At 38.4% G+C, this 21955-nt stretch overlaps 1 protein-coding gene across 2 annotated transcripts in view; it reads left to right on the forward strand.

Annotated features, from left to right (window-relative positions):
- si:ch211-113g11.6 (uncharacterized protein LOC559008 homolog) overlaps positions 1-15934 on the forward strand; it is a 34694-nt gene extending 18760 nt beyond the window's left edge. For both annotated transcript variants that reach the window (XM_041988030.1, XM_041988031.1), the window contains exons 9-14: positions 287-395; positions 622-829; positions 11926-12041; positions 12828-13000; positions 13444-13499; positions 14238-15934. In XM_041988030.1, coding sequence (XP_041843964.1) covers positions 287-395; positions 622-829; positions 11926-12041; positions 12828-13000; positions 13444-13499; positions 14238-14581 — 1006 coding nt within the window. In that variant the 3' untranslated portion in view covers positions 14582-15934. The remainder of the gene's footprint in view (positions 1-286; positions 396-621; positions 830-11925; positions 12042-12827; positions 13001-13443; positions 13500-14237) is intronic.
- The last annotated feature ends 6021 nt before the right edge of the window (positions 15935-21955 follow it).

The following is a 21955-nucleotide window of genomic DNA, read 5'->3' on the forward strand; positions in this document are numbered from 1 at the left end:
TGTAACCTTTGATAACGCAGGCCTGATGTTAGGAATTGTAGTGACAAAAGGTCGATGCAAACTAAAAGCATTCATATAAATCAAACACAGATAAATTAGCAATCAATTTAAACAAAATGAGGTCAAAGTCTCCTGCCTTGACTTTTTGTGTAGGTGTTTCTTTAAGGAATGCATTAGCTTCTGACACAGATTCAGATTATAGATATTTACTGCCTCAGGACCAGATCTGCTGCTTTTTGGATTTACCCTGCCATTTTGAAGATGTAATTATCCCTTTCACTTTTAGGGGCAAAACAGTGATCTGTGCCTACTCCATTGAAGACATTGACCAGGCCTTCTCCACCTCCAAACTAAAGGGCTACAGCAGCCCATTTGTCGGTGGCCGACCTGGATTGGTAAGAAAAACCTTTCCTTATCTCCTTTCTTAGTCACACTGCTGGAAAAACATGAGCAAATGCATGAGTCAGCCTATAATTGGGTGGAAAAGTGGCTGAAGTGCTATTTTTGAAAGGCATGAGATAATAAAGAAGAGGCAATTTTCAGCTTTTTGTCCAAGGTTGTTTTGCTTATCAAAAAGCCTCCTAACTCGTTCTGAATCAATTACACAACTTCTTCCCTCAGTGTGCCCCCAGAAACCCCTCAGCAGCAGAAAATCAAAACATCAAAAACCTTGGGGTGATGAGATACCATTCAGAAATTGAGGATGTTATCCGGCCTGTTGGTGTGGCTCCACTTGACCTCCCCACAGATGATCAAATCACACACACAGTTGCGGACATCGTCCTAGCGGTCAATGATGAGCACTACAGTGTCCTTTACCTCGGAACAGGTTAGTGTGTGCATGAATCTGCATGATGAAGAAGCAACATAACAGATTTAACAACAACATAACATAAACGATTTAAACACAAGTTTGAAGTTGCAAAAATCTGGCAGGTTGAACCATTATTATACATTACAAACATTTGCCTTAACATATTTGTTCATTTCAGCTTGCGTTTGGTAAACAGCTTCATCTTTAAACTGAGTTTAAATAAGTCCTAAGTTTAATGACATTTAGCTACATTTTTCAACAAAAACCTATTTGTTCTGAGCACAAATCTCTTCCATGCGCTTTACTGATAGAAATTTCATTTTTAACCCTCAGTTGGTTATTAAGTGCTGCTGAAAGCTGCTTCCTGCTGCTGCAGGAAACAGGGTCACTAACTATGACCAAGTTTAGAAGTTAACAAGTTTTCAAACTAAAATTGTGGGCTCAAACAAGATCGCAAAGCCTTGTTCTTTTTTTTTTTTTTTTTTTTTTAATTAGATTTACAAATAAATAAGTAAATATATATATATATATATATATATATATATGTATATATATATATATATATATATATATATATATATATATATATATTGTTCTTTCGGTCACTACCCACAGCTCATGACCATAGGTGAGGGTAGGAGCGTAGATCAACCGGTAAATCGAGAGCCTTGCCTTTTGGCTCAGCTCCCTCTTCACCACAACAGACCGATGCAGAGTCCGCATCACTGCAGACGCCGCACTGATCCGCCTGTCGATCTCCCGCTCCATCCTTCCCTCACTCGTGAACAAGACCCCGAGATACGTGAACTCCTCCACTTGGGGTAGGACCCTTTTGCAGACCCGGAGAGAGCACTCCACCCTTTTTTCGGCTGAGGACTATGGTCTTGGACTTGGATGTGCTGATTCTCATCCCAACCGCTTCACACTCGGCTGCGAATCGCTCCAGTGAGAGCTGAAGATCACGGCCCGATGAAGCCAACAGAACCACGTCATTCGCAAAGAACAGAGACCCAATCCTGAGGCCACCATACCGGATCCCCTCAACACCTCGGCTGCGCCTAGAAATTCTGTCCATAAAGGTTATGAACTGAATCGGTGACAAAGGGCAGCCTTGGCGGAGTCCAGCCCGCACTGGAAACGATTCTGGCTTACTGCCGGTAATGCGGACCAAGCTCTGACACCTGTCGTACAGGGACCGGATAGCTCATACAAGCGAGTCTGGCACTCCATACCCCCGGAGTACCCCCCCCCCCACAGGAGTCCCCGGGGGAGATGGTCGAATGGACTCCAAGTCCACAAAGCACATGTGGACTGGTTAGGAAAACTCCCATGCCCCCTCAAAGACCCTGAAGAGGGTGTAGAGCTGGTCCACTGTTCCACTACCGGGACGAAAACCACACTGCTCCGCCTCAATCCGAGGTTCGACTATCCGACGGACCCTCCTCTCCGGCACCCCTGAATAGACCTTACCGGGGAGGCTGAGTGTGATCTCCCTGTAGTTGGAGCACACCCTCCGGCCCCCCTTTTTGAAGAGGGGACCACCACCCCAGTCTGCCAGTCCAGGGGAACTGTCCCCGATGTCCACACAATGCTGCAGAGGCGTGTCAGCGAAGACAGCCCCGCAGCATCCAGAGCCTTAAGGAACTCTGGGCGGACTTCATCCAACCCCAGGACCTTGCCACCGAGGATCTTTTTAACCACCTCAGCGACCTCAGCCCCAGAGATAGGAGAGCCAGCACCAGCTACCTCAGACTCTGCTTCCTCATCGGAAGACGTGTTGGTGGGATTGAGAAGGTCTTTGAAGTATTCCTTCCACCGCCTCACAACATCCCTAGTCGAGGTCAGCAGCCCCCCATCCCCACTGTATACAGTGTTGACGGAGCACTGCTTTCCCCTCCTGAGCCGCCAGATGGTGGACCAGAATCTACTCGAAGCCGTCCGGAAGTCATTCTCCATGGCCCCTCCAAACTCCTCCCATGCCCGAGTTTTTGCCTTAGCGACCGCCGAAGTTGCGCTCCGCTTAGCCTGGCGATACCTATCGGCTGCCTCCCACAGGCCAAAAGGCCCGATAGAACTCCTTCAGCTTGACAGCATCCCTTACTGCCGGTGTCCACCAACGAGTTCGGGGATTATCGCCATGACAGGCACCGACGACCTTACGGCCACAGCTGCGGCTGGCCGTCTCGACAATAGAGGCACGGAACACAGCCCATTCGGACTCAATGTCATCTGAGCCAACTCACCACCAGCTGGTGATCAGTTAACAGCTCCGCCCCTCTCTTCACCCGAGTGTCCAGAACATGCGGCCGCAAGTCCGATGACACGATACAACTACGAAGTCGATCATCGAACTGCTGCCTAGTGTCCTGGTGCCAAGTGGACATGTGGACATTCTTATGTCTGAACAAGAAAGACTCACCGCCAGAGAGGTGACATTCCACATCCCTAGAGCTAGCTTTTGCAGCCGAGGATCAGACCGCCAGGGTCCCCGCCTCTGGCAGCCGCCCCGCTCAAACTGCACCCGACCCCTATGGCCCCTCCTGCAGGTGGTGAGCCCACAGGAGGAGAGGCCCATGTCACCCTTTCAGGCTGAGCCCGACCGGGCCCCATGGGCAAAGGCCCGGCCACCAGGCGCTCGCCTCCGTGCCCCACCTCCAGGCCTGGCTCCCGAGGGGGGCCCCGGTGACCCACATCCCGGCAAGGGAAACCTAGGTGCTTGCTTTCTCATCATCACAGGGGTGATTTGAGCCGCACTTCGACTGGTCCCTCCCCTAGACACCTGTTTGCCATGGGTGACCCTACCAGGGGCATGAGCCCCCGACAACATAGCCGCTAGGATCGTCAGGATGCACAAACTCCTCCACCACGATAAGGTGGCGGCTCAGGGAGGATATATATATATATATATATATATATATATATATATATATATGCTCAATCCTCAGATAGAAATTACTGTCATGACAGATTTAAATTCTCAATTCAAGCCCTGAATTTTTAAAAGTGTGGAAAATTGACACCAGGTCAAATATTCTGCATATGTACGTTTTTGAACAGTTCGTGACCTTCACAAGATTGTTCCTTTTTGATTAAATCAGTAATGCTGAGCCGCTTCTGCTACCCAGAGCAGTTACTCTAAAAATTGTGTTGTGCCTCAGGGACATCACTATGGCAACCATCACAAGTCGAATACTCATGCACTGTATGCATTCATGTCTCACCACTCTGAACTGAAGTTCACCAAAAGATGAGCGAGTGTCATCTGGCTCGCTGCTACACGAGCAGGGTCGGTTCTGTCCATTTTCAGTGGACAGAAAACAATGTGGTGTCAAAAAAGGCAGGTTAATGGTCTTTTGCTGTGGGCTTTCCAAATGGTGTCAGTAATAAGAAGGATTGAAGAGCTATGAAAAGCTACGGGTCTCTGTGGTGGCCTGAAAAGAAAGTAGAGCAGTTTGAGTGTCTGAGGCCAGGGGAGCAGGTTGGGCTGGAAATTTGGTTTACACAGCTACAGAAGCTGTTTTGTTTTTTTTTTGTTTTTTTTTTTTTTTATAAGTGTTTATGTAATTTATGGGTTGAAGTCTGGTATAACAGCATTTAATTTTCCACTATTTTTCATATTGCACCACCTTGCCTGCAAGGCACAGGCTATAAATATTCACAGGCTGTACCAAGTCAAGCTCATCAATCTTCATAATTAATTTCAAACAAGCTCTCATTTGTGCAGCTGATAGAGAGAACCTGCCTTCTGGAAATCATTCAGTCTTAATGAAGCAGACCGACAGCTTGTCCTGACATTAGAACATTCTAAACCAATCGGAAGAGTTGTGGTGTTCGGTGTCCAGCGATGGTAAACATGTATTTTGGGTGGATGTGAGACATTAGTTTTGACTGGTGATGGAAAAATTCTGTAAAAAATCTTGCTGCAGTTCATCTTTGTTCAAGAAAAATCAATGAGTTATATTAATACGTTAGACAGGGGAGCAAATATCAGCAGCTTAGAGTATCCAAACAATGAATGTGATGGAAGGAGATGAGATCACCCTCAATAAGACCCCGTTTTAAGTCCAGTTAAGCACAGCTAATCGCATTAGACTGCTTTTAGGGAGCTGTGGCATATTATTCTTGTCTGGTCAGATTCATTTATTCTGCTGAGAGTGCAGGCTTTCCAAATCTGATGCTGACCAGACAGTCTGCTGTAAGACAGCTCTGCTGCAAACCTTGGTGCATTTGTGTGGTGACTAAGAAGAGATGATCAAAAAATGGCACTTAGAGAATTGCTTAATTCCATCAAGGCTAAATGTCTGTAGATTAGATTCTGCTGTGAATTAGCACTATATAAATACAACTGAACTGAACACAATAATTAACAGTTGTAAATAATTACCAATTTAAACTAGCACAATAATTCACTATATAATAATCCATAGATCATATCCTTTGTTTATGTGCATTTTCTAACAGAGCACAGGTTGAGAAACACAGAAAAATTTAAGTTAATGGAGGAAACTACTTGGTTTTACATTAGAGAAATCAAAGCTTAATACTTCTAACATGAGAAATCTTAAAAAGGAACGCTAACTAATACTTTATATAGGCTTTAATATATTCTTTTCATGCTATCAAAAATAAGTGGTTAAAAAGGCATAAAATAATAACATTTTCTCCAATTCCTCAAAGTTTATCATATTTTTTAAACTAGTGTCCACAATCATTCTATACATCCCAAACATCCCAATTCAATCACCCCTAAAGTTATTTAAGCTTTAAATATGCTGTTTAGTGCGACATGTTGCTACTTCTGGTCTATAACTCAGCTTTCCTCAGCCACAGACAGAGCAAATACAGTTTCCTAAAGACCCACAACTGTGGTCTCACCTTGTCTTCTCTGATACATTTGATATATTTGTCAGCTAGCATGCACAGGTAGGAGCTCCCAAGTGTTACCAGTTGTAGCAGGGTCCTCAAGTTATCATGAAATTACTGAATATTTCACTGGGTTTTAATGTACCAGTGAGAAATGAACCCTCTGTGCATTTCATTTTTCAAAAATTAAAAACCTACAGCATCTTTCAGCCAATATAGGTCAGCAGAAAACTTGAGAGATAGTCAAGTCTGTTACGCCAAATCACAGACCCCTCAGTCACAGTAGTTCTTTATTTGTTAAATTTAAAACTGTTCACAAACATTCAGATCAGATGAATGAATGAATGAATGAATGAGTTAATTAATTAATTTAAGGGGCTTTGCACCAGAGTGAAACTGTCTCCAGAAACTAGTCACTTTTCAGATTATTCTTGAGCAGCATATCATTTACACAGACACCGTAGATTCTACCCATTTGAGTAATATGGTATTATCTCCCCCCTCTGGCTTCCTCCCACCATCCAACGACATGCAAGTTAGGTTAATTGGTCACTCTAAAATCTCCCCAGGAGGGAGTATAGGCATTAGTGGTTGTTTGTCTCTCTGTGTTGGCCCTGTGATGGACTGGCGACCTGTCCAGGGTGTACCCTGCCTCTCACCTATTAAGTGTTGGGTTAGGCTCCAGCTTCCCCGCGACCTTTAATGGATAAAGCGGTACAGATAATGAATGTATTATCCCTATGTAATGTGCACAAACTGGAGTCCTTTGGTGGTGCACACTTATTAAGTCACTATATGTCACTAATACACACATAAACCACAATGATGGACTAGGAGTGAAAGGTTTTTATTGAATACCACAATTAATATAAAATTTTCTGTCTCTGAATTATTCCATAGCTAAAGCCAGTGTTTACCTAATAAGCCGTGCTAGTCACATTAGTCAGGCTTTCTTTTAATAAAAAGCAGTGATGTGCAAAGAAAAGCAGAGGAGCATACTTAGCATCTTAAATTAGCATCCGTGCTAATTCAAGATTCAAAACAAGGAAATTATTTGCTTGTGTTATGTGGAAGAAAAATCCAATAATTTCTCAGGCATCAACAATGTTGTTTAATGAGTCACAGTTAATGTAATTTAATGAGTTGTTTGTTTATAAAAAAAAAACTTTAAAGGGTAAATTTATTCCCATTTTTACCACAGAATAATAAATAAGAAACTTAAACAAACAAAAAAAAGTAATCTTTTACTGTTAATAAGTCAAATTTTAATAAACTTAGTTTTATATGAGTCAACATGACTGCATTTTTTTTAAAGCTACTTTTTTTTTAAGTAGGGCGGATGAAATTCAAGTAAAAGACATCCATTGCCATATTCTGGTCTTAGATCAAAACCGCAGTTGGTAATTTGGAAATCGCAGATCCTTTATATATTTTTTTCCCCCCTACAGGATTTTTGGATGATTTCATGTGTTGTTCTGTGTCGTTTTTACACAATTCAATGAAAGGAGTATTTTAGTTGTTTTTGTAATGATGTAAATCCCATTACTTTATTCAGATTAGCTGAATGTGTAACAAAATTATAAACAATTTGTGAAAAGGCGAACGTGTATGTAGAAAATGTATATTTATATTTTTTATTAAGTTTCCTCCCATTTGATACAACACCCACAGTCACAGATTTTGTTTATTGATGCATCTGGAGGCTGGAGGAACTCATTTCAAAACATTGGCTTAAAACGAACTGACAGGGTGTAGCCGTTGCTCTAATGCCTAAAAATAGTTCACTGTGTACTGAGAGTTGTAAACCCCACTAACTAGTCTCAGTGGGACTCCTATGAAGTGTAAACTGACAAAGCATAGCTGTATTTGACAAAGGAATTTCTCTGTCTTGTGATATCCTGCCAGAAAATAATTGAATGGAAGCAATAGACTTTATAAGAAACTTCAGCACTGTTCAGCTGTATAACACATCCCGCAAGGATGTTTTCTGTGAGCACCTACAAATCTTCCTTGTGAAAGGTTTCGGGCAGATCAGTTGTTGTAACAAAGGAGAGGACATGCTTTTTTTTTTTTTTTTTACTTGTGGCTCTTCATTGTTTCATTGGAGTCAGTTTTGTTCAAAGTGGTCTTAAAAGGTAAGAGTCAAAAAATTTGACAGCTCTATTTCCATATATACATATATATATATATATATATATGTATATAGGTGCAACTATAAGGTAGCACAGTCAAAAAGACACCTCTGCTATATGCAGCTGATACAGTGTAAATCTTGTATAGAGATGCAAGGTTCTGTTAACAACCACAAAAAGTAGCAAATGAAGTGTTTACGCTTTAAGCGGCTCACAGCACACCACAAACAAAAAATGCTCCTGCTCACGCAGCTGACAGAAATGGAACATTTTCCCTGCATCCTTCAGCAATTTTAATTATTTAATTAAATAAGATAAATTAATAAAAAGAACACAGTTAACCCTATTCTTTTAAGAAACATCAACCTTATGGAAAAATTAAATGCAACATGAAAATGGACTATTTTTAGGGCTCCCACGTAAGCGTCTCAGCTGAATGTCTTTAGGGGAGCTCATCTGCTTTTCTAGACCCGAGCTCCCCTAAGCTCCTCTGTAATTTGAACCATGAATATATTGTATGCATAAAGCCCTTAGTGACCCTTAGCAGCATGGACTTGTAAATAAAAAGACTCAAGCGATGCCACTTGAAAAATGAGAAAAAATGTGGAAAAAAAATTCCTAGGGACCAAAAACATCAGCTATCTAACACTCATAAAATGTAATTGAGCTTAGATGCACCAGGCTATGTTAGTCCCTTTTTACATAACACAAATATCAAAGGTTGAGTTGCACTGTGATGATATGGGCTTCCAGCTTTACAGGGAAAAAACATTAAACAGATAAAGGATTAAAACAAAAATATTATATTTCTTATACTCCTGTATTATTATTATTATTATTATTGGTTTCTTTTTACTGTTCCTTTAATTTTGATAATGTTACAGAAACCCAAAGTTAAATTTACTGATAAAATTTTAAACATCAGATCTCAGAATACTGGTTACAGGTCTAGCTGAAGAAAGATCAGAGATCATGCTGTCTTTAGGACCAATGATTCTGGAGCGATTGTTGGCTGGTCCAAATGCCGTTTTTTCGCAGAGCCAAGACAGAATCTTACTGTCCATCCATCCATCTTCTGCCGCTTATCCGGAGTCGGGGCGCGGGGGCAGCTGCCTGAGTAGGGAAACCCAGACTGCCTTCTCCCACATTCACCAGCTCATCCGGGGGGATCCCGAGGCGTTTGTGTTTCTTTAGACATATATGTTACCAGACCACAATAGATTACTCAGACCTTTATTGTGCTTGCCTTTAAAATCCAGCAATTTTCAACTAAGTCAGGCTTTTATAAATAAAACACTTGTTGTGGACCAGATGTCTCACTGCATGTAACAGGACCATGTTTGTCTCAATTTGGACATCTGGTACCAAGGTTAAATAAAGCTAAATTAATGGAATAATACATTGAATATTTGAATAAACTCAGGAAAAAGCAGGAAAAGAATAATAAAATAAATGTTGGCCTTTGAGTGATAACAGAGGAATGGGAATACTGTCTATCTTTACGAGTGGACTGTTGGAAATGAATCAAAACATCTGGCTGTACTGAAATCTCTCCTTCACTAATTCAGATTTATTTCTACAAGATGCCAAAAGCAGCTTTGAGCATTTCAGTTACAGAAAAGATACAGCAGTAAGCTCTCCCTTGGGATCAAAGAAATGTCAGTCATACACTTGTTTATGACTTAAACCATTTCTCTTTTACACATCATGTGGCCTTTAAAGTGGCAGTGGTTTAAAGACTAGAGGCAGAAAAAAACCAAGAAAATTTTGATTTGGGAAAACAAATCATTATGGAGAAAAATATTATAGTTCCAGTTAGCAAAATAAGTAGATTTTTAATTAAAACAGAAAAAGGTACATGTTTGCTTTTGGCTTTCTGTGCTGCAGTTAAAGCTTCTGGACATTACGTTTATGTAACTGTATACAAATAAAAGGGTAGAGAGGAAGGTGACTGTAAAAGAATGTTTTCACAGCAATTCCTACCTGGATAAATATAGCTAAAAACAGATTCACTCAGCAGATGTCACATAAGTTCAGCAATTTCCTCCTCCCCCCTTCAGCTGCTTTATTTATCCTGTTTCTCTTTTTGGAATAAATAACTGCAGATGACATCAGGGAGTCAAATGAGAATAACTTGGATTTAATGGGGAATGTTATCCTTGACAACAATCAAAAAGATTTGCACTTTTGTGAAAACAAGACAAAGCAGTTTGAGGACAAAAGGCATCCAATTGACAGCAAAAACCTGCCTGCATAATTATAACTGAGTGTCTCACAGAGGGAGTATCCAGGAAATGAAGATGTGAGATAAAAAGGTGTCGTTGCATTCACATTTTCTCAGAAAGAATGGTAAAATAATCCTTGATGTGACAGGACAAAAGAAGTTAGAAATCTTTCAGCAGGGAGCTTTTCTGTTTGTTAAGTTATCATTTGGACAGGACAGACTGGTTGTTTGGAAGCAATAAAAATGTCATTGTTTAGGACAAATAGTTAGGGTAGGTAATTTTCTTTGGCTTTGAATGCAATGGAACAGTCAGCACCAAAACATAGGAAATAAAGACGTACAAAGAAAAGCGAGAGACAGTAAACAGTCTGAGTGATGCTTCACTTGGCTGACTGGTAGTGTAACAGCCTCTTCTGCAAAACAAAGTGATTGCTGGCAGCTAGAATAATGACTCACCAACTTTCAGACTGAGGCTGCATGCAATATTGACAACCTGAGTAAAGTTGAACAATCTTGTGCAAAATTCCAGGAGGTCTGTGTTTGTCTATGGCAGTCCAAAGCACCTTTAGTCAGATAACAGAAAAACTCAAGAGGAATACTTTTGGCTAAATGACAAGCAAATATTAACAAAGTTGGGGTGTTAGGACTATTAAAGACAAAAACACAGACGCCCCAAAAGAGGAATCTTTGTCTAATAGAAGTGATGCAGCAATTTGGGAAGAGGTAATACAAACAGGATTAACCTACCAGTTCATTAACCTTTCTTTCAGGCTATGTAGGGAGAAGACAGAGGTATCATTGTCAGACAACTACATGAGATGTTTACTAACTACAACTCTAATTCCAATAAAGTTTGGATGTTGTGTAAAATGTAAAACAGAATGTAATGGTTGGCAAATCTTATAAACTCATAGCCAATTCCCAACAGAACATAAACAACATATTAAATGTTGAAAGTGGGACATTTATTATTTAAAAAAATAGCTCATTTTTTATAGCAGCTACACATTAAAAAAAAGTTGCCACATGGAGGAAAAAAGGCTGGAAATGTAATTACTACAAATAAAAAAAAAAAAAACAACTGGAGGAGCATCTGACGTTAATTAGGTTTTCTGGCAAAAGGTCAGTAAAATGACTGGGTATAAAAGGAGCATTAAAAAGAGGCAGAGGTTCACCAAATCTGCATCAAACTATAAGCACATATTGTTAAACAACTTCAGAAAAATGTCTGTTGATGTAAAAGTATGAAGACTCTGTAGCCCCAATCATCTACAGTGTGAGATATTAAAAAATTCAAGGAATCAGGATGAGTAAGTGCTCATGTGGAGCAAGTTTCAAGGTCAAAACTGGATGCTCATTATCTTCAAGCCCTCAGGTGGCAGTGCATTAAAAACAGACATGATTCTCAACTGGAAATAGGTGCATGGGCTCAGGAAAACTTCCAGAAATTACTGACTGTGAACACTATTCACTGTGCAATCCACAAATGCTAGTTAAAGCAACACTACATAACCTTGTGACCTTAAAACTGTGCTTCTGACTCATTTTGAAGGTACACTGACATTTTATTAAGTACAGTAGCTGTCAAAAGTTTGGATGCCCAACAAAGTGAAGGTAAAGCAGGTACATAATCTCTGTTTTTGTTCAGGAAATGTCTTTTAATGCATTTTGCCATCCAGTTTGCAATATTGGTGAAAATGTCACAGATAAAAAAAATCTGTTTAAAAACAAATGGAAGATAAAATAACAGCTGCCACTCATGCCATAACACACAAATCTACCAGTTTGTGATTTTTTTTTCTTTTTTATTAAAAAAAGTAAAAAAAAAAAAAAGACATAAGACAATCATCTTTACTCAATTTACAATATTTTCTCCCTTTTTATTTCAACAGATCAAGGCAAAGTTCTTAAAGTTCTTCATACCAGCGAGGAAGTCTTCATCATATCTCAATATTCTCTGTTTCACAACGAGGGGCCTGTTTTGAACATGGCCATCGACTCCCAAAAGGTTTGAGTAATAATGTTAGAATGTGTGGTAAAAGGGTATTTCAGCTACATTCAGGCTTTCATCAAAAATTACTGCAACGGGTCATCACTTAGGGGGAGATTATATTGTAGAACTCCAGCCGGGCCATAACATAAACAGATAAACCAAAGAGAGGAACAAATGTAATTTGTATTATTAGCAATTAGCTAGAAAGTAATTTTTAATGAGTTTAACTAGAAATAATTAATGCTTTCATTAAAGCTTTATGATAAACCTAAGATGATTTATGTTGCAATGGGGAAGGAAAATTTTAGTCTGCATAATTTTAGACTAAAACTTTCATTTTTGGGGTGAAAAATTAAAACAAAAGATATATTTAGTTTTGAACTCCTATCCTTGATTTAAAATGTGTGCATTGCTATTGAGAAATTAACACAATGCAAACATTACCGTTGCCTGAGTGTATGAAAGGATGTCATGCTCAATTTATTACTCTTACTATTAAATACTACTTTCTGCTTCCTTTATTCATCAAATGATTGGTTTATTACCTTTACTGTGGCCTGAGGATTTAATGAATAAATTTTATTGTCATTATAATGATAACAAAATTATAATTAAAGAAAAATTAGTACAACTCCTTGGTGGTTCAAATGGAATAAAAAAGTACTTATAGGAATAGATAAAACTATTAAATTTATCATTTGATTTGAATATTGAGAAAGTATGGTTTGATACATTTTAATAACATCATTGCTATTATTGGACCCATAAATCACATACTATCTAATATCTGCTCTTCCTTAGGGACATCTCTATGTTGGCACAGCCATGGAGGTCCAGCGATTGCAACTAGCTGACTGTGGTCGCTATGGTGACACATGCAGGGAGTGCATCCTTTCTCGGGATCCGTATTGTGGATGGGATAAGGCCAGGAGAAAGTGCATTGCCATCCCACATGGATACAATGCCACGACTGGGTAAGTTTAGATATGATGTCACTGCTGCAGAGCTAGTGGCTGTTTTTACCTGAGCCAACAAGAGATGGAAGTGAACTCATTTATCATTTTACAAAATACAGAATCAGATAGAAAATACAGATTGTCAGATGAAATGCACAAGGGGATAATTCTTGGCTCTAAGATAAAAAAAAAAACAAACAGGTAAATGCATGAATATAAATCATACTTAAATGACAGAGTAACCACTAAATGACTTAAGTCTTATGCATCTTGTGTATTTTCTATCACGAAAAATGGAAGAATCAGCCATTTCTAAGAATTAAAAATTCAACACATCTCTCCTTGTGCTGTCAGTACTGTTGAATGATTTTTCTTTCCTTATTTACGTCTCTGAGCAACAGTAGCTTGAGGCAAAGGCTTTTTGCAATATTCTGCCAATTCTTCCTCTTCTTCTCCAACAGGACAATCATTCAGAATCTGGACCAGTCAAACTCTTCTGTTTGTGGGGAAGCTGCTGGTGAGCCCTTATCTGCTCTCTCCTTCTGTGTCTTAATGAAACCAAAATTGGAGCTTTTATGTGGAACTACAGTAAAGATTATTATCTTTTCATTGAGCAAAGTCCAAAAACCCACAGGACAATAATAAATATATTATGTAACATCAACTATATACATGTCTTCTCTTTAAAGTTTAGCTTGTCTTACTGTACACAAATAATTATTGGGCCACAAACCACAAAAAGTTAAAAAGAAAAACTCCTTCCACTTTTTGATGTTGAGGTTTAAGTCTGGATGTTGTTTTTTTTTTTTTACCACAGAGGCATTCACATAATTTTCTGGCATTGATGTTAAATCCAATCAAGCATGAAACCTAAATTTAATAAGATAAGACTTTATATACTTTGCAAAGCTTATGATTGGATTAATCCACCACAGGACCCCAGTGCAAAAATTATTTGCGAGTTCACACTGACTATCTAGGAAAGGGGCTCTACACCAGGCATATAATGTAGAACCAAAACTACCTCATTTAAACTGATATTGCACTGTAGTCATTCAGTTTGTGAGACTTTGGGGACTTTAAGTCCATGAACACCTGGGGCCTTAAGGCGGTTCTGTTCTTTCCATCTGGTAAAAATCCACAAAACAGTTTATATGTACAGAGTAGCAAATATAAAAACAAACTGCTTTGTTTTTGCTTGAATTTGTGTCCACGGAGAGCCATCAACATTTGCTCCTGTTTTTTTCCGATACAGCTCTGAAGCAACGGCGAACTTCTCCTAGAGAAGTTTTGGTTCAGTCCAACACCTCTGTGTTTCTTCCCTGCCCTGTGCGCTCCTTCCACGCCACCTACCGCTGGGAAAAGGACAACCGCATCAACTACCCCTGCCTCTTCGCCGGAGACTTCTGTGTCCTGGGGCCACTCATGAACACACCACTGAAAGAAGGTGTCTTCCGTTGCATGGCAACTGAAGATGGATTTAAGGTGGAAATCATCTCTTTTAGGCTGGTGAATAACGGCAAGCTTCTGTCTGCCTCATTTCTCTCCACCATGGCATTATCGCTCCTGCTCGCCGGGGCCACACTATGGCTTCATTAACCACAGCTAACACTAATGCTAACTCCTCATTCTAAATGGCTCCTACTGACAGGATTAGACAAGGAGCCATTTTGCAGCGGTTAGGTTCGCATAGCATTGATGTCAATGGTTGTGTTTAAAGTGGCAATTCACCTTTTTTATTTTGGTTTTTAGAAAAAGTGTGGATAAGATATCAATTAATAAGGGACTAAAAATCTATATTTTTTAGCATAAAAAACATATCTGCAGCCACAGTTGTCTTAATATGATCAAAATAGTCAAATACATACATTAACATTTAAACTGAGGTGACTAGGAGTTACTGTCCATGAACTGTCTTGTCTTGTATCCTCAAACTTCTTTCAACCATAATTTGGTGCTTTGCGAACCTTTCCTCCCCGACTAAAACAGATCAACATATCCAGTGAGTTGGACAAAATAAACACCAATGCCAGGCCAAGTCTTTTTAATAGTTCTCTGCTTATTTTGAAATTGACTTGATTGTGCTCATTTGTGGAACTGTAAACCTTTAATAACGCTCTTACATCTATTCATTCATCTTGTTAAACTTCATTGTTCGAGCTTATTACTACTTAGATAATTGTCTGGTATTGAGATTTAAAAAGCCTTAACACTTCTGGGACATAAACTCCTAAGCACAATTTTGCAGTCGAGGCAGAATACTGCACACTCAGTTAGACTTTGCGCTGCAATTAGTGCGGCTGAGTCTTAACAACATGACTGGGAGGAAGTGTCAGCATTTTGACAGGAAGTAGGCGGTTGGGCAACAGCTCATCCTCGAACATCACTGTGTCTCAGCACCTCCTCCTCAGATGAGGCAGTTTCTTGCATCTTTTTAGCAGATGGTATCGGATATTGTTATTGCTCCTTGTTCACAGCTTTGTCCATTGTTTTTATTAATTTATTTATGTATTTATTTATTTTGCCATCATCCCTAACTCCTATGAAAAACTGTGACATAAAAATGGCAGTGAGGCATAAACTCCTCTCAGAGTCTTTTATTCTTAATGGAAGTCTAAAAAAATATTTTAATCTAGATTAAATCCAGTTTCCAGTTTCTTTCCATCTAGCAATGTTTAAAGTTGTGAACAAGGTGCTATGCTATAGCCATTTTAGTTAGAACATAATCACAGTATCATAGGGACAGAAGAAGCTAGTGGAAACTGTATCGTAGACTTGAGTTTCGTAGTTTTCCAGGAGAAAAAAAAGGCTTGTATTTAGATTGATGAAGTATGTTCTGGATGTTTTTGCTCTGCAGATGCTGATTTTTTACCATTGCGGCCTATGTTTGTAACAGTTTGTCTTGATGGTTTGTTATTTTATGCTATAGGTTAAATATGATATGTAACCATTGCCTGCTTTGCCTCTTTTCCTACACACATCGGGTAAAATTACTTTTTTTTTTTTTTAGATACTTACATTTAAATCTTTATGCTGTGATACAAACAGTGTACAGAAAGATGCCTAACTGATGTTTCTCGAGTCCAGGCCTTTGAATCCATCCATCCCATCAGGTTGGCTGAAACAATTCTGCTCATAAGGCAGTCGCAGATGCTCAGCAGCACCCACTTTCAGCAATGAGATCAGTAGGTTTAGGATTAAACGTCACACACCTGCAGCATCAACCTTTAATCTTTCCTCTGATGACCCTAAAATGAAATATTAAAAAGACGGATTAGAGCTGGATGTAAAGAGAAAGACTCATGAATAAAGCCGCAGTTCATGTGCACAACAATGCCAGCAGCAATGCCAAACCTTATGAATGCTGATCAGCTGACTAAAGAAGTAGAATTGTGTTGTGATGAATTATGCAGTGGATTATCATGTCCTTGAGAGCGTTGAAAATTATCTTTGACTAATGGTACATAAATATGGTGGAGATGAGCCTTTCACAGTGGCAGGAATGACATTAATAGGTAATTAGACATGGGGGCCAGCTCAGCATGTACCAGATTTAAGAATTTATTTGACACTGTTAAGAATATGAGCAGCTAACATGAGCTTTGTCATGTAATTTGTGACAAAGCATTGTGTTTCTCACTTAACTTAGTTTTGGGTGGCTACTGGGAAATCTGATGGGTTTCTGCACTGTACTGACACAAGCTACAAGAAAAAAGGGAAACAACAAAGCTTTATTGAGCTTTATTGACTCTGTGCTTATCATTCCTTTTTATCTTCATTTCCAAACTCACCCAGTCCTTTCTATGTGCAATATGTCTGACAAAACCTAAACAGTTGTACAACATTGGTCTTCCTTCCCAGCCAAAGTCACAAACACACCAACTGCAAGTATGTCATGCATTTGTGTGTTTGTCACCACCAGGGTGGGAAATTCACACCAGCCACCACCCCAATGCTGCTAAACATTTAGTAAAGATTGCTTCTCTCCAACCTGCCAGAGACTTTTGGCAGGGAACTAAACTGTTATGCGCTGATGTGCTCACGGCATTTTCATTAAAAAGCCACTTAACACCCGAACTGATAAGTGCTTTTTTGTTGATGTGATTTGATTCAGAAGGCTGTTATCGCAAGATACAAGGAGAGGAGAGGTCTGTGCTATCCAATTCGACTGATCCTGGTGCCGTGAGCTTCTTTGCGGTGCTCCAAATTCATATCCTATACATTAGGCACTGCAAAGCAAAATATTATTGGTTATTTGTTATCTGATGCTTTGTTCCTAACCTTTTGCAGTCATACAAATAATCACTATCCTGCAGTGTATATGATGCATAGATGGAAGCAGCATGAAAATTTTGCTGTAAGCAATTCGTGGTGAGTAGGTGGATGATACATAAAGCTTCTCAATTTAACAAGGAAAACCTACATACACATCATCTATCACAAACAAAAACCTCAATCTGAAATTAAGTGGCAAATATTATTAATTACTACAATGAACATCAAACGTTTATCTCATTGGTGAAGGACATTTCCTGTCAGTGTTGTCATTTTTTAATTGCCATGTTTTTATGTTGACACATTATTGCAGTCAGAGGAAAATGTTGGTAATAATGCTTTTTATCTGTGAACAGATGTATTTGACAATAGTGTCAAGTTAAATACAACATAGGTTTGTGAAGTAAATTTTAAAAACTCCTATCAGATGAATACAGTAAATGAAAACTTTTGGCCAACACATTCCCAGCTGATACTTGTGGACACCTCATTTCCACAAAGCTCTGTATGTTTCTTGCAATATCGGCTTTCTGCCCCCTAATGTTGATAGTCAGGAAATTTACAGCAGACTAAAACTTAGCTGCTGCCATGGGTCAGAGTTGTATTTGATTAACTTTTTTATCCCTCCAGTTCCATAGAACATACACATGGATTGGACAATTTAAGTAAAACTTTGACATTTTCCTTAAAATACATTAGTTTGAATGCTGCTACAGTAGAGTGGGTAGTTTATATCTGGCAGCTGCAAAATCAACTGAAAATGTAAAATTCTTTTTAAGTATTTGGAGGAACTTCAAGACTAAAAAAATTAATATAAAAAAGTTTTTGAAGAGATGCTTATCGATAGGATGGGACTGCTGGTTTATTCCAGTCAGCACTATGTGGAAATGAGTTGTTCACTCCCTGCTTCTACTGATACTGGGCTATCTTTACAGCCACATTTTTTACATAAAAATAATTATTATTAGACCACTACATTATATAACTCCAAGAAAAAAGATAGCGAGAAAAGAAAGAAAGGAATAAAGACAATGAGTTTCACAACTACTGGAAAATTTGTGTTTTTCTTTTTTTTTTTTTTTTTTTCCTCTCATGATGAGGACATCGCAGCCATCAGCTATCGCACTCTGCCAATATTATGGATTTGGGATATAGTTTTTAATCACAAGGAGGGAGAGAGTCAGGTCAAATCAGTCCTTAATCATATACCATCTTACCTAATCACCATCCACCACTGCAAAAAGACTTTTTTGATATCTACTATTACGCCACCAAAATGGACTTTATAGAATTTACAGAAACTTGCAGTCTTAAAACTTCTCCACTCTTAGTCCTTGCTTTGATATGAATATTCATTCAGTTGCTAAATCTAAATTTTGTTATTTCTCACCTGCATCTGTTGTTGAGACTGATAAAAACTAATTTCCCTCCAAGCAAGTGCTTGATTTCAGGACACTGTTTTGGTTGATCACACTATCTGCTGTAAATGAGTCAAAGTCAAGTGAGACGGGTCACTGTTTTGTCTGCTGTGGGGTTTTGAGTGTTAAGTACTGTACATGATGTGCTCCCATGATTCTGTGTCTTGATATATTTAATTTTAATAGTAACATGTCAAACTCTATTATATGAAAAAGAGATTTTTACTGTATTGGTTTCATGCCATTCTATTGCCATCTCATGACACATATTTTTAAATAACAGATATCTATAGTGCAATAGATATTCATGTAACAAATTCATATTGACATGTGTTTACCTGAACATGTGCAGTGACAATTAATAAAATATAAGTATAACAAAATGGTTTCTTGTCTTTGTTGCAAAGTAGCGAGAATCGTTCAGTTTACCTTTACATGTAATTCCATCTCAAAGTTGGAAGTGGGGCAACAAAAGGCTGGAAAAGTATCAAACTAAAGAGCATTTAACAAATAATTAGGTCAAATGACAACAGGTCAGTAATATGGCTAAATGAGAGTATGTGAGAGAAGCAGAGCCTCTCAGATGTAAAGATGGGCAGAAGTTCACCAACAATATGGAACAATTTCAGGAAAATGTTTCTGAATGTAAAATTGTGAAGACTTTGAAAATCACACCATCTACAATATACAATTTTGTCAAAAGTTTCAGAGAATCAGGAGTAATCTGTGTGTGCATGGTAGAAAGTCATAGGTCAAAACTGGATGCTGGTGATCTTCGAGCTACTGGGCTTCACTGTATTAAAAATGGGCATAATTCTCTACTAGAAGTCACTGCTTGGGCTCAGGAACACTTGCACAAATTACTCTTTGTGAACATAGATCACTGTTCAATCCACAAATGAAGGTTAAAGCTCTATCATGCAAAGAAGAAATCAAACATGAATGCAATACAGACACATCGGCCTATTCTGTGGGCCAAAGGTCATTTAAAATGGTCTATGGCAAAATGGAGAACTGTTCTCTGGTCAGATCATTTAAAATTTCAAAGTCATTTTGGAAACCATGGACACCAGGTCCTGCAGATTAAAGAGTGATCATTCAGTGGACAGTTCAAAAGTCTGCATCTCTGGTGGTATGGAGTTGCATTGTGTGGGCAGCTTAAGTACATAGAGGGTTTAGGGCAACATCTGCTCCCATCCAGACAACATCCCTTTCAGGAAAGACCTTGCAGATAAAACCACATACTACATTCGTCACAACAGCATGGCCATTTGGCAGAGTCCAGGTTGGAAAGAAGCCTGCCTGCAGTCCAGACCTTATACTGGTCAAAAATATCATGAAATGTCAAAATGTCTCAGTTTCAACAGCTGTTTGCTGCTTGTGTTCTATTGGGAATAAAATATGGGTTAATGAGATTTGTAAATCACTGCATTCTGTTTTTATTTGCATTCACAACATAACTTTTCTTTTAATTGAAGTAGTAATATTATTTTGTGGATTTAAATAATAAATACTCAATAACTTTATTACCATCTATAATTTATTTATCAGCCCTTAGGAGGAAAACCTGTCAACCAAAGCAAGCATTTCTAACATCACTTGACTGTGTGTGAAAATCCCAGTAGATCAGCAGTTTCTGAAATACCCATACCAGTCTGGCACCAGCCATGTTCAAAATCAATAAAATCTCTTTTCTTCCTCATTCTGATGTTTGGTTTGAACTTCAGGAAGTCGCCTTGACCTTGTACATGTCTGAATGCATTGGTGTGATTGACTGATTAGCTATTTGTAACTGAAGAGGTGTACCTAACACAGTGAGAGTTGAGTGTGTGCTTACATAAATGATAGCATTTTTCAAATACCTTTATTTTAATTTCAACAATATCTGTCTATTTTTGTTAACACATCATGTTTAAAATGCTAATAAATCTGGTAATCCTTAAAAGGAACAGCAAGAAAACTTATAAAACCCTAAAAATATCAGTTCAAGCTTCTACTTTAGTTGACCTTTAACACGCAGCATGATGCATTTCAACACTTTTAAAACAGATTAAAAGTGTAAGAAAACTCTGTTAGCAGGCAGACACTTGTAAAGCTGCCAATGATCTCTGAGCTCCTAGCAAAGCTGAATCAGTCCTCCCAACCCTCCCTGATAGCAGAATAAATGGAATCTGCACTCAGAAAATTTGTGCAGCCAAATGAGTCATACCATAGAACTAAAGCTATGCCTGAAAAAAAAAAAAAAGAGTCAGTATACAGCAATGACCTTGCAAAAAAAGAAATAAATTTAAAAAACATGGCAAAGACAGAGAGTCTTTACTTTGGAGCATGACTTTTACGTTTCACTGGGCTGTAAGTCATGCAGACAGTAGTATGGCTCAAACAGTGTTATTGATTAGTCATTCTAACACTTTACCAGACTGAAATATGAGTAGCTCATGATTTTTTTTGGAAAATATTAACTGCAGCAAAGGAACAATCCTACGATGGTGTGGTTTCTTTTGTCAACCCCAACAGCCGGGTCAAAGTTTTCACTTCTGCAAAAGATTGAAAAACATCTGCCTGAAGAAGTGTTGCCACACTTTGTTTAAAAATGCCCAACTCCAAGATGGTTAACCTGACAAATTTTGTATTCACCAAGTATTATCTTTATTGGAACTATCATATTTAATTAGATTTTCAGTAAATTTCTAATGTGATATTATTTTTATGTTAAATTAAATTTTTTGGGGGGTAATTTTGATTCCGGCCCTGAAGACACAGATTAACCCATTTACAGTGTCCACAACAGTGGACACAGGCTACTTTCTAATATATGCATGGGTGTGGATGGTATATTTCTAAATTATACCATCCATGAATTATAAAGAATGTGTCAAATAATGTGTCATCCAATACACTGACACACTAAAGTACAAATAAATATATTATGACATTTTAATATACATTGAAATTACCAAGTTCGCCTCAGTAGATATTGTTTTATAAATGTTTTCATTGAATAGGTCAAAATAAATCCTCTAAGTCAAATAAAATTGAAAATAAAGAAAAGCATCACTTTTCATGTCTATAGAATTAAAATGTATGTGGACAAAAGGTGGCACTGTTTTTTAATAATTTGTGCATCAGAGGGTCAAAAAATAATGAATAAAGCTCCATCTCTGTTTAGAAATAGAAAAATCATCAAGGATCTTGTCAAACTGAGCATGCTGAAAAATATACAAAACATGTAAACGTACAAGATCTTTTTTTAATCTATGCCCGAAGACATCTAATAATT

The sequence above is a fragment of the Melanotaenia boesemani genome, chromosome 6 (genome assembly GCF_017639745.1).
Source record: "Melanotaenia boesemani isolate fMelBoe1 chromosome 6, fMelBoe1.pri, whole genome shotgun sequence".
In the NCBI taxonomy this organism is placed as follows: Eukaryota; Metazoa; Chordata; class Actinopteri; order Atheriniformes; family Melanotaeniidae; genus Melanotaenia; species Melanotaenia boesemani.